Here is a 13,917-nt window from a genome sequence, read left to right on the forward strand (position 1 = left end):
CTCAGCACTGGATGGCAACACACTTGCTGAGTATCTCTCCCAACTACGGAGCGAGGGGACTTGGGGTTAAAGGCTGTCAGCAGGTGCTCAGAGCATTCTTTGCATCCCATCGTACTCCTCCATGCTGACTGAAACCAACTGGATGTGGGCTGGTGACCACCCAGAGCAGAGCCAGTACACTTCCTGCAATCCTCTGGTCCCACAGTACTGCGGGACTTTGCAGGCAAGTGTTTGGGATTCCCAGGCAGGGAGGGTCAGGCTGCGCTCACAACACTGCCTGCTGCTGCTTCAGGCACCTTTAGATCAGAGTAGGCTAGTGGGATGCAAGCTGCCCCACGCGGGCTGAGCAATGTGAGCAGGCAATGCGTTTCTTTTGTGGTCAGTAAAGATGCTGGCTCTGGCTTGGTCTGTGCTCAGATTTTACCAGGGTGGCAGAAGGCCCACACACTAAAGCAACTATAGTTACTTCAGGGCTTTTGCAGGAGCCTGCAAACTAGCTCTACAGTCCAGGAGGGGACTTCTCCCGGTCTCCGTTCCTCCTTGGGAAAACAGGACCAGGAAGAGACCTACAGAGTCTGAAAATAGCACATAAATGTTCCCGGCTGTCAGTCTCCCACAGGTTTATAAATCTCTCCCTGGAAGTTTACGAATCTGCTTCCCAGGGGCAGAGGGAAACAAACTATTCACAGCTTCATTTTAATGACAAACCCCTACCCCACTGCATTTGCCAGGGAGGAAAGCAAAGGGGTTAAAGGCAGAAAAGGATTGTGCAGGGGGGGAAGGAAGAAAGCCTGTCATACAGAAAGGACAGGACTTAATCCACAACCATGTCAGCATGGTGCAGTGTGCCGGAGGCTGGAGAGCCTCTGGACAGAGACCAGCACAAGCCTGCCAGTTTTTGTACGACTGCCAGGAGGGTGCTGTGCAGACCTTTAATGACAACCCATAGCCTGCACGTCTCGCTCACAGGGAGGGCAGCACTGAGCCTTTGAGGCCCCAGGCCGGGGCGGCTGCCCAGTCCAGAGGCCAGGCTCCCTGCCCACTCTGAAGGTCAGGCTGCCCTCAGGCTCAGCCACTTGCTCCCCATGTCCAAAAGATGCCCTCTCCTGGGCACCCAGCGAGCCACATGAAGCGTCACTAACAGGGAGCTTCTGCTTAGGCTGCAGACAGGTTGGAAGGTGTCACCCAGCAGCTGTTCTGAACAGATGGGAAAGGATGGGAAAAGCAGCATTTCAAAGAGATATCTTCTCTGCTTCCTGTAGCAGATCCTGGAGAGGTTTCTTGTGCGAGTGAGAGGCAGCACTGAGGGACTCTGACAAGTGGTCAGGGGTAGCCCCAGACCTGGCCCTGGGGGATTGCACTGTCGGACCTCCTAGCACATACTGCAAGGACTGAGCTCTCCTTTTTTTGGGGGAACCCTACAAATTCTCTGAGCCTCTTGTAGCTAACTGCCTGTTACACTTACCACTCTGTGCCTCAGTGGACACACTTGCCCATGGCACACCTTGGCTCACATGGGAGGAATGTCCTGTTAGGTTTCAGCTGGGTTTATGGAATCCCAGTTTCAGGGCCTTACTGATTTATACTACTGGAAGTACAAATCAGTGGGGAAAACCTGAACTTGTCCATCTCACTGCCCTCTCAGCAAGACTTCTGTTGTGACAAAAGAGCTCTTGTCAGAAAGATTTGGGTGTCTGCAGCACCTAGATACGTGCGCATACGTGTGCGTGTTTTCTTTCATTGCTTTGCCCTCTTCCTCTCATTGATCATATTGAATCAGACAGGAGGGAAAGGACAGAAGCAGCTGAGGGGAAAAAAGGAAAAGGGTGAAGGCAATAAATGAGCAGGAAAGGTGGAAGAAAAGGTGCTGAAGGGAAGGCCAGTGCTAGGAGAGGCCGGGAAGGCCAGTGCTAGGATCAGGCTTTAACAGAAGTTTCCTTGTACAGCCCTGGGGAGACAAAAGGACATGCTGATTATTGGACGTGTCTCAGGGGAATTCGGCCTAGCTTTCGGGAACAGAATGCAAGAGAGGAGAGGGTCAGATGCAACTTGGCAGCATCTGTCCTTCAGTAGGGCCTATATTTAGATAGTGGTATGTTGGGGGTGAACACTCGCTGGGATGCTAAGAATAGAGTAATCCTGATAGTAACTCAGTGGCTTCACATCTTGCCTGAGTACAGCCCAGGGAACCTGTCTTGAAATGTTGCAACCGCCCTCCATGCTGGCCAGCACCGCTTCTTCTTAAGGAAATATGCTGTGGTTTGCAGTGCCTTTCAGGAATAAGCTGTAATAGGTTCATGCCATCTTCCCCCTTGCCTCCCAAAGGCACCTCCCACATCCTCTCATCGGTAGAGCTCAATCTATAAGGTAGGAAAACACATTACCAGTCTTCCCCTAATCTCCTAAAATCTTTCCAGCAGCAACCTAGCAAACTCAGGCCAAGTCTGACCTGTATATTGAATACAATTCATCTTCCCATCCAATGCCCCTTCCACTCTCTGATTGCATCTCTTATCACACAGCTGCCCCCCTTCCCTCAGCAGCTACAATGCCATGGAGTCCAACAACACCCCATGGCAACCTGGCAGGTTTGAAATTTCATTCCCAGCCTTTTGTGAAATGTAGTCCTGTAACAGGGTTCCCATGGAGAGGTAAGAACTGCCTTGTTGTAGTATAAAGCAGTATATAGCATTACCAAAAGAGAATGAATTGAGGCAGGACCCAACCAGCAGTAGCTGCTAGATGCAAGAGCAGAAATAAACACCCTCCATCTCTTCTTCTTTCTGAACATCTGTGTTGACATCATTTTGGTTACTGGAACAGTTTGGTTTTCCTCCAAGGCCAGGGCCTAATCTTTACTTGTGCAAGGAAGGATACCCCTGTGGCTAAAGCACTAGAGTGGGATTCAGGAGACCTGGATGATTTTTTGTGTGACCTTGGAGAAGACACTCATACTGTAAGCCGTAAGTGACAGGAGCCTGGAAATCAGGAAGTTTTTCAACTGTCTTTTGCTCTGGCTCTTAGATTTTCTTTGTCTCATCTGCCCACCTGAACACAAATATCCAGTAAGATACTTTTTCTATGCCTCGTCTATTAAGTATGTGAATAATATCATATCTTCATGGCAATGCTGTAGTTTTATTGGAAGCTATTTTACAGGAGAATATTTACTCTAATCCATTATAATTACACTAACCATTACAATTACACTTCTCTATTTAGTTACAATAACTTCCTCACCAAACACTATTCCTGTTTAAGAGGTGACACTGGTGCCTCTTGGTAAAGTAGGTCCAGTATCTCTGCAGACCTACTTCACAGGTCATCCACAGTGAAGCTTTATTAGGGAGTCTTTATATAGCAAAAGAAGGGAGAGAACACACACTTTCTGGGATGAACACAGCAAGGGAGGGTGGTGAAAGAAGGTATCATCTTGAGTAGCAGAACAGACTTGGGTGGCTTCTGGGCAAGGGGTTTAGAGATGAAACTTGGTAGTGGCAGAGGATGCTGGTGCTGGCCAATCGATTAAGTGCATACAAGACTACTGTAATATGTTACTGCCTGGAGTGTACTGGTGAGGGGAATATTGCTGTCCCAGTGTGGGAAAGACAGAACAACTTCTTTGGTGCACTAGACTTAATTCTGGTTTGTACCAGGGGGCACAAGCTGATAAAAAAACAATGCAAACAATCAGGGGTTGTTAGTTTTCTCTCTCTGTTGAAAGCAAGTGCCTTAAAAAGAGCATTTTGTCGTGGAAGAGAAAAACAACCCCAAACAATCCACCTTCTTTGCCTAAGCAAAAAGTTCAGCACCGGAATCGTTGCTGGGAACAAGTATCTAGCCAGAGTTGGCTGCAGGTAGATAAAAAGAGGCTTTATCTCTGTGGCCTTTTGTTACTTGATGGGAGATTAGGTGAAAAGCAAGTGAAGTGTAATACCAATGACAAGGAATAATACCACATGTACTAGAATAGATACTAGAAGTACTTGATAAGCATTTTACTCTCAACACAGTAAACAGCAGGATATACAGGTTTTTTTATATGAAGCAAGGATTCAGAAGGAACAGATATGTTTGTCAAAAAGCAAGAGTCCCAGTGCCCACATCTAGCTGCTGGGACAAAAGGAATTGAGTGTTTGGAAGAAACGTGCTTATACATGTCCCATGTAGGTCCTTATCTAGAGGCTCAGCCTTGTTCCTTTTGACACAAAAGATTTTAGCATCAAAATCTAAGAGAATTAGCACTCCTAAGCAAGTGCAGCCACCAAAATGTCTCTTTACAGGGGCAGGCACTGAACTGGGACAGAAGGAGTGACAGAGCCTTGAACACAGGGCAGAGTCATCCAGAGACAAGGCTTCAGTCCTCCACAACAAGATGTTCTCAACCTTAGCTCTACATGCTGATACTGTGCTCTAAAGGGCAGTGAGGATATGCAAGCTCTGAACAAAACCCTTACTCAGAACAGAGAACTCTTTTCAGCTGCTACCAACTGTTGAACAGCAGCAGTCTTAAGTATAATATGCCTCCACAGTATTTATGCTGAGAGAAGGCAAACTAGAAGAAGATATACCTACTATTATTTTGATAGAATGAGGATACGAGCCAAGACAAAAAAATACTTATGTTTGCAAGAAGTTATTGTACACAGCATTCATCGTATTTGCAAGTGTGCGTTCTGTACCAAAACACAGCACTCATTAACCCTAAGAGTGCCTCTCAGCAATGGTCTGAGGAGGATAAGCGCCATTGTTCTGCAGCAGCAAGGACAGGATCAGCCACAGGTACAGATTAGCCAAGTACCCTGTTCACCTGAAGGATTCCAGGGAACTTTGGTACAGAGACCTTCCTGTGCCTTGCAGCATCTTTGTAAGCATCCTGTAGGTATGAACGTACAGGAACAAACAGGTTCAGCCTTCACAGATGTATTCAGTAGTTCTAGCAAGTAGCAACTAGCAGGTTCAGTAATGCCAGCGAATGAACCTGGGCTCTAGACCACAATAGTCTCTAGCATTAAACTGATGAAATGATCCTTGGCACATCTTTGGCTCAGCCCAGCTAATGCTCTCCCGAACAATTCCCAAGCACAGTTTGGGAGCCAGAACACGCCATTCCCAGAGCCACTGCCTGTGGGCAGCTTGCATGCAGCCATCTTGTTTGGGAGAATAGAAAAGGTTAATTTCTGGGCTTCGTTCCACTGTGCCAGAGAATGGTCCCAGGTACATTAATGCACCAGGTATAGATGTAGCTTGTGTGGTTTCACCACAACTGCTGATAGTCATCTGTCAAGAGGTTCTTCCAGGATGCCTGCCTGCTAACAGGCAAATAGGATGTAAAGACAAAACTGCCCAGATTCTTCACCTCTGCAAGGAGGAGAAGGAAAGCTTTTCTAGCAGTGTCCTTCAAAAGGAAGTCTTAGACAACTTGTGGAAGCAAAAAGCATGGGGCAGCACAGCTGTGGTCACGCAGCAGAGGAGAAACCATTCAGGACAGTAATGAGTGAAAGACCAGGAGCCAACATCACACTTTGTCATAGGCATGCTTGCCTCATGTTGGCTTGGGCAGTGAGAAAGGAATAGTTTAACAAATGGTTAAAGATTATCTGAGAGTAAACATAGAGTATAAATCAAGATTCTAATAGTTAGAGGGAATGGCATAACCACCGATCCAGTCCATCCACACAGTCTGCTCTCTGTACTTGTTTCGGGAGGGAGTTCCTGTGTAAGGCTGCTTCCCTTGCGGGTAGCTCCAAGCCCCAGTGACACACAAGGAATTGTGAACCAGATCATTAGCTGATACAATCAGCAATGGTGATTTGCAACCATGATAATACGATTTTCTGTTTAGGCCACCTTCTTATCATTGTCCTAGAGGTGCTATCCCCCATCTCTGCTGGGAAGGAAGGGCAGAGCTACCCTTCCAAGCTCTGCACCTTGCTCACTGCTGTCCCAGTGCTGTGCAGAGCTTGCAGCTTCTCGGCCAGTGAGCAGCCCTGGAGACCCCCACATTCTCCCGGCATGCGGTGACTGCCGGGCCCAGCTGCTCCTTGGAAAGTTCCGCCAGTGCCGCAGCCTGCGCTCCCTTGCTGGCCGCCAAGGGTGGCACCTGCCTAAGTGCCGACAGGCCATAAAACATGTCCAGGAGCACTCCCAAAGCTGCTTGAGGCACTCCTTCCACAGCACTGGCAGACATATTCGGCCCTCCAAAACCAGCATTAGTGACTGCTATAGACTAGGCTGCCAGGAGTGCTTTTTTAGTGTGACAGTAAACATTTGTGAAAACAGACAAAGAACAGCCTGCCCACTGAAAGGGGGAGAGGAAGAGAAGGTGCTTGCAAATCTGGAAGCCATCAGACCCATTTGGGTCAGAGCTGGCACCTCCAGCAGGAATAACGTCACATGAGCAAAGGTGAACGGGATAGAGCAGCCAGGCCGTGGGTCACAGGGACCAGTGGCATGGCACACAGGCAGCAATGATTTCTGGCAGAGGAGAGAGCAGAAACAGTGAATTGTCAGCAGAGAAACGTACAGGAGAAAGTGGGGATATGTGAGAAAGAGGTAAAAAGGAGGTTGTGATGAACTGCTCTTAAACAACAAAACAATTCTTGGTTTTAGAAGCTATACAATCCTGTGTCACTGCTTCCCCAAACAATTCACTGCATTGCTGCAGAGTATTTGTACAGAACAGGGAACTGAAAGGAGCCCCTTGAGTTATCAGGGCCAATCCCCTGTTGTTTCAGATGCCATATTGTTTACTCCAGTTCATAAGCTGATTGCAAAAGGTTTTCAGTTCTTTTTCTAGATTGGAAAGTTGTTGCTGAACCTCCCTGGTTAGTCGTTTTCTACACATTTGATCAGTGACATGCTGTCCTATATTTGAACAGTGCTGCTGGTATTTGCCCAACATCTATTTGTAGACAGCAATCATATCTTTCAGCCTTTTGCTAGGTGAAAGAAGCCTTCTCTCCTCCTCTCCTTTTCTATAGCTGCCCTACTTTGAATTAATTTTTCTTGAAAGTGGCTGGCTCCATAGGTGTGATGGTATTTCCAGTGAATTCCCACTTATGCATTAGACAGTAACATCAATGCCTTCCTATCTCAGTTAGATATGGCTACCCAAGGCTCATTTGTTTATGTTTGTCTTTTTTTTCAGAGATGCATCATTTTGCTGGCTCATTATCCTCTTGTGATGCACTAATACACCCAGGTCTTTCTCCTCTACTATCAGTACCAGCTGGAAAGCCTCGAGTTTCAACTTATTTCTTCAGTATTATTCGTGCACCAGACGATGCTGCAAGTACAAGTGCCTTCCTGGCTTTGTATAGTGAGTAACTGGGTTTCCCTCTCATGGAATAAATCTTGTTTTGTAGCAGGATCCCTAAAGGCAGCTTTGCATGCACTCGCACCATCTTAAAGCTGTCCTGTTCATCTTCGTAAAAATTATTTCCCTAATATAGTTCCATGTTATGTTTCTACTTTGTTTGATTATGTGCTTAATGCTTATGTCCTATCTTATGACTTTTCTCAGACTAGATATTTTATATTTTGTTTAGGTTCAAGTGCATTTGATGCACATACCCTTATTGCAAAGAAATTCTCCAGGAACCGGATGGCATTGTTCTCCCTTACTCTCTGTCCAGAATGGGTGAACCTTCTCATCATTTATAGCTTCTCCTTGCGAGGAATGCTGTACATGTCAGACCATGTACTTTTCCCTCAGCCTTTCTAAAATAAAAATCTTGACATCTATGGATCCTTTTTGTTTCTTGCTTTTATGCTTGTTTTCTTTCTTTCCTGATGACTGTTTCTGGCCAAAGATTTATTGTGTTGTGGTGCCATGTGCACCACAGCTACTGAGCTATACCAAATCAGCTTTATTTTGGTAAGGGGTAGTGTAAAATCCCACTATACTTTATCTGCTTCACTGGCTAAGAGTTAAAAGATTCACTGGGAATCACAATAAGCCAAATATGAATGCACTAGTTTGCAGTAGTTTCCAGTAGTTTGACTGATTTCACTTAAAAGGACATTGCTGTAACTAAGAACAAAATTAAGATTTTCCTTTCCTTTTTAGGTTCTTTACTCTTTATTTTCCCCTTTATTTGTTTCTCTAGTTCTCCATATTCCAATCCTTCCTAATTTCTGAAGAATTATTCATGTCCTCTGTTGATGTTTGATCCTGCTGTGTATCTGCCTGCTGAGCATATCAATGCTGCTTTTCTTTCAGCTTACTCATTACTGAGTTGATATTTTAAAACAACTCTAATTTAAAAATCATCTATTCTTTCTCACTGAGGGCTCCCCAGACACTAATAAATTTTCTTTTGCTTCTTCTTTTGTCTCACCCTCCACTCTTCGAGTATCTGTTTTTATGAGACTGAATTGTTATGGTACCCCTTTCATATACTCATCAGTATGGTATCCTTCATATACAAATGACATTTTTAGCACCCAGACACTGCAAATGATTGTTTGGGTGGAACAAAGTAGTCAGTATGTGCTCTTTTAGGCAAGTTTAAGATGACAGGAATAGACATTTGCGGTTACAGACCTGGAACCATATAGTCAGTTGGCGTTAATACTAGCATTTCAGTCTTGCTTACGTTATTTAAATATGAGCTTCTTCCTCAATATCCACTGGGCATTGCTGCAAGAAGCAATGTGTGTTTCCCTGATCCTGAGGTAGGCAGAGCTGGTTTGGCTCCACAAGGTTACTTGGACACGAGGCTAGTTAGGTATGACCCAAGAGGCTGTCCACAAGGTATATATTTCCAGCATCTTGCTCTAGGCATGTCCCTGAACCCATAACCCACAGGGAGTCAGATGGCACAGCAGCTCTGTGGCAGCTGGATCCAGCATGTAAAGATCCAGCTGCTTTTCTGTCCCTTTGTGTCGGCTGGACTGAGGTTTAGAATTGATCCCTTGCTTGGTCAAATGGTTTAAACTACAGCTATGCATCCTTTCAGTCTATAGAAAAATGGGTTCACACCCCACTTCCAACATGTTCATTTACTTTAGTTGCGGCCAGTTAAATACTTTGCACTAGAAAGGACAGTTGAAAATGCATATGCTCACTGTACGTTCTGAGTTAGCTGCAACTTGAAACAAGCCAATAATTTAAGCCACTGTTGTGAAGAGCTTATGACAGAACAATCAAGTAGAGGCCCACCAATGTATTTGAAGAGGACAGAGAATAATACTGAACACATTCTAATGTCATTAAATACCATCTTGTCTCAAAAAAAAGAAGAAAAAAAGAGAAAAAAGAACACATACAGCAGACCCGAAGAATTTTCAGGGGAAAAAAAAAAGATACGAAGAACAGCAATTAATGATTGATTTTATCATAATCTCCATGTAGATAAACAATAAAAAGATGATGATGTAAACTTTAGAAAGAAGAAAGGCAAGAATACCTGTGACTGTGTAAATTGATCATGTAAGATGATGAATTATGCAGGGGTTTGTAATACAACAAGAACAACTCAAACAAAAAATCCTACTTTGTACAACATTTCGTCTTTGGAATGCCTGGCTGCTTGATGTTATCAAATCTTCATTTGGAAACCATATAAGATTTAGTCAGACAAGTAAAGCGCTAGCTCTTCACAAATAATTATCTGTTTATGTGTAGGGTAAAACACCGGGACTGTCAATTCTTACGTATTTCATAGGGCATGCTAATAATCAACTGGGGTGAAAGAATTTCCCCCCCTATTGCATTACTAGAAAATTAGATACATTGGTGAAGTTTACAGCTTCCTCTGAAACACTTGCAGGAAACACAAAGGAAACAGGAAGCAGGAGATGGAGTGACCATTAACCTAGCCTGGTCCAGCAATTCCAGCATCTCTACATAACTACAGTATATATCATTTATATATATTTGTTGATTCCTTTCCACTTCCTGGGCCCAAATTAGCTTTTTATTGCTCTTTTTCATCCAGAAGGGTATACAGAAACAATTTGATTCGGCATCCAAGGGTAAGCATCTTTCCTTAGTGTTACTACTATGACTTTTCTAGTCTAGAAGTTGAAATTGCCTAAAATGACACCACTGGAATCCCCTGAGACACCAACTGTACCCAGTCAACTATCTCCTGGCACCTATTGGATATTTGTGCTTGTATCTCCTATCCCATTTTCTCCAGATTCATCCATGTTCCTGTTCTGCCCTTCCCCATTCTGCCCAAATAGGTTTTGCTGTAAGAACCAAAGCACTAACATTTCTGTTCTGCTAAGCCAAAGTTTTCCTGGTCTCATGAAGACTTCTCTTTCTCCCCAAGAGTCCTTTCTTTGACAGCAATCAGCTTACTAATAGACCCTCTCATTTATCTAATCTGTATCTAATCCATACACGCACAACACATTCTTCACCATACTAATGAACATCGTGTTGTTATTTGAGCTTACCTCTACTAAGAAGGCTCAATCTCAGTGACACCTCCCTCCAACCACACTTCCCAGTGCTGCCCAGTGGCACTGATCTCCTGGATGGAGGCTGAACAGAGCGAATTGCTCATCCACACGAGTCCCAGTTCTAACGAACCAACAGAGAAACACACAATACTGCCCTGTTTCTCTGTGCTATATCATATGGCCAAAATCCCTGGTCAGGCTTCTTTAGCGATGGGACTATTCCCATCTTAGGCTCCTAAAATATCCAAACAGACAGTGCTGATGATGTTAGAGTTTTGGAAGATGCTTTGCAGGCAGCATTTTCGCCCAGACTTCATCCTGCCGGTGTCAATAGCAGAATTCTAACTGCAGAAGAATGAAGAACTGATCTTTCAACACAAAGAGCCAAAAACTGAGATTCAAGCTTCTACTCTCTGCGCGGTAAGAGGAGGACAATTAGGTTACTCCATGACTCCTGGAGGTTTATTCTCTTCTAAGCAGTTTACATTCAGATATGATCTTACGGGGTTCCCAGTAAGGATCCGTAAATCCTTTCTTTGGAGACTGTTTAAACAGTGTTGCCTTTAAGACAGTGAGTATGTGTGGTCACCTGGATACCACTGAATTCTGAGCAATAATAGCTCAAAATGATAATTACAAAATCAAAGTCCTGCTTGAAGAATGATGTATACTTTGATCCTCAAATAGATTTGCATCAGTTATATTTTTCGTATTTTTTATGCAATATCCAAGTATTGTAAAATATATATATATATATTTGTATTGCTAGACTTAAGGTATGACATCCAGTTCAGGGTGAGAGCTACTTCTAGTTAATACCTTTCTGGAAGTGCTACTAATCCTTGAGCAATATTCCATTCACCTTAGGGTGCAACTTAGCCTGGGTAACAGCTAGCTCTTGCCGCTGTTCAATCTTGAGTAATCTTTATAATAAGACACTCAGTATCTCCTCCCTCTTCAGTCCCAGTTTCTTGTATATTTGGGGAAAAACAAGAGTCAAAGTAATCCTAGACCCTACAGAGTTTATGTGGCCACTGAAATTCCCATTTTCCTAACAACCACTGATGCCAGATACCTGTTTCAAGGATATTGATTCTTTCTCTTCAGCACCTTAAGCTCTATGAGTATGTGCAGAAGTTTTTTTCCTGGATAAAAATCGCCTTTCTCTATGTAAGAAACATCCACTTCATGGCCAAGCTATGGGATTCCAAATCGTTTGGCAGAAGTTACAGACAAACACTCCTTGACCTGGGGTGAGCCAAATGACACAGAATATTTCTTTTTAAAATTCTCTGTCAGAGGCACAGTCTACTTAAGGAAACAGAAGGAGCTGGGCATAGCATTTTTTCATTCCTGCTGCTGGGTGCCTTCCAGTCAGACATCCCAAGATATCATTGTGTCAAGGCTAATGCACCTGTTATGAGCTTAATAAACAGAGGACCTTTTTTCCTAATTTTAAGCTACTCAGTAGTCTTTATGAAAAGAGAACAGTAACAGCTGTTTATTAAAAGTAGTGCAACTCAAGGTTCATGTTTATTCCTTTTTTATTATTTCATCTCCCATCCAAGCAACTGCTTGTCTTTAATTCTTGAAATGGAACCAATATTTGCTGCTTAGAGCATCAAAAATGTTAACTTCAGATAGTATTGAGAAAGTTTCACCAACAGAAGAGACCCTAAGAAATGCGCATCTATTTTGAAAGCTGGAATATAGTAATGAAGTGTTAGGGACAGTTGAATTGAATTACAAATATGGCATTTGTTGCTTTGATTTAAATTATTTTTTCTTTAGTTGGATGTCTTACACAAGTACTGAAGCTTCCACATTTGACCCCTTTTTCCTGCACTGTCACTATGGTTATATATCTGCTGACGACTGCGGAGAGTTGTACAGATTATAGTGTCTGAGCTGTACAGACCTGCACTGAAGCAGGTCTTCACCTGACACTTGTCTCTACCTCAACAGCATCTATTTCAGGACTTGCATCCCACCCCACACCCTGCTTGACCATTCCACCCAAGTTTTCCTTTTAAGATCTGCTGCCACAGTAAGGAGTTCCTGCATTCCTTAACGGTAGTGAAAGATGCTCGACTCAGTAGAGATATCCGAGTTCAGCTTTGCCCTCACAGTTCACATCTCGAGGTCCTACCTTTGACACCTGAAGAGGTCTTTTCTGCTCTGAACCCCCTTGCAGCCGGAAGCCCCAGGGGGCACCTCCAGACAGTGTGATGAGCATTTCTTCTTCAGCTCCCATGATTTCTGCGCTTTGGATGTTTTGCCTTCCCAACTTCAAAACAGACTCCAGTTCTTAACAGGCGGTATCTTCTACTCCCATCTTCACAATTCACACAACAATTCTCCTGTCCCCCCAAAGGCCCTCTGCTCACTTTCTTCTTCAAGTTCACACACACACGCAAGAAGAGAGTTGAGACTGTCAAGCCCAGCCTTCCCTGCTCTTCTGGACTCTCAGCTGCTGCTCTGCCTATGATTAGACATTTGATTCTGCTCTTGGTAAGGGGCCAGAGTTGTCCTACACACGTGTCATGTCAATCTCACCCTCTGTGCCCCCCCCCCCCCATACACCATGGATCTCTCACCGGAGCATGGCTGAAAATAGCACACCTCCTGTCTCTCCAGAGCTTTGTCTGACACTCTTTAAAGCTGGAAGCATTTCAGTAAAAATTTTATTTCCACTTCCCATTCCAAATGCAAATCCTAGAGTCACCCAGCACTCAGGATTCATTAGTACGAGTTTCAGGCAAGGACATGACACAGGCACAAACTTGTACAAGATCAGGTGATGGCACCTGACCCTGAGAAACTGAACAAAACCAGCTTGCAAGTGGTGTGCTCTCCACCTGTGTTTTCTCTGTGCAGCTAGTGTTACTACAGTAGCACTATCTGTCTGCCCTGAAAACCACAGGCAGACTATAGATGTGCTCCCTCTGCAGCTTGCTGCTCCCTGACATCCCCTACAGCCACTCCTAATATTAGACACGGGGACCAGAATAGCCAGGATTAGCGACACAGATGGGATTCAAACAGTTCTCTGTGGGGCACCGCACACAGAGGCTCCCCAATGGCCAAGAGAATGGCTTTGCACCCGGGTCCTTCACTGTCTTCTCTTTAGGACCATAGCAGACAAGACCTCTTGGCTATTCCAAGCCACCTTGATGCCTTGGAGTTACAGGAGTAATAAAATCTGTGTTCCCCCTTTTGCTACAGGGCTTAAAACATAATTTTCTGTTAAGATCCTGAGGCCAAACTTCTCTCTTCCTTATTCTGCACGTGCTTAGTTCTTGGTGACTAACGAGTATCATACCAATCTCTGCGACACCCTTGTACCGTGACATTCAAAGGACGCAGTTTTGCTGTGACACCATTGCCCAGTTGACTACTCCATTGCCAGTATTGTAGCACCATTCCCCCAGTGCCATTGCACAGTGCCGGCGGGCGCACACCCACAAAACGTTACTAGGTCGTGAACAACTTGCACCCCTA

The 13,917-nt window shown here is 44.4% G+C and overlaps 1 protein-coding gene across 1 annotated transcript in view; it reads right to left on the reverse strand.

Annotated features, from left to right (window-relative positions):
• The window catches only part of SYNPO2L (synaptopodin 2 like), a 36,669-nt gene extending 23,876 nt beyond the window's left edge, over positions 1-12,793 (reverse strand). The window contains exon 1 of the mRNA XM_082310625.1: positions 12,566-12,793. Within this exon, the coding sequence (XP_082166751.1) occupies positions 12,566-12,670 (105 nt within the window). The 5' untranslated portion in view covers positions 12,671-12,793. The remainder of the gene's footprint in view (positions 1-12,565) is intronic.
• Positions 12,794-13,917: the final 1,124 nt, after the last annotated feature.

This window comes from Platalea leucorodia (genome assembly GCF_965183815.1).
Source record: "Platalea leucorodia genome assembly, chromosome: 4".
Taxonomy (NCBI): Eukaryota; Metazoa; Chordata; class Aves; order Pelecaniformes; family Threskiornithidae; genus Platalea; species Platalea leucorodia.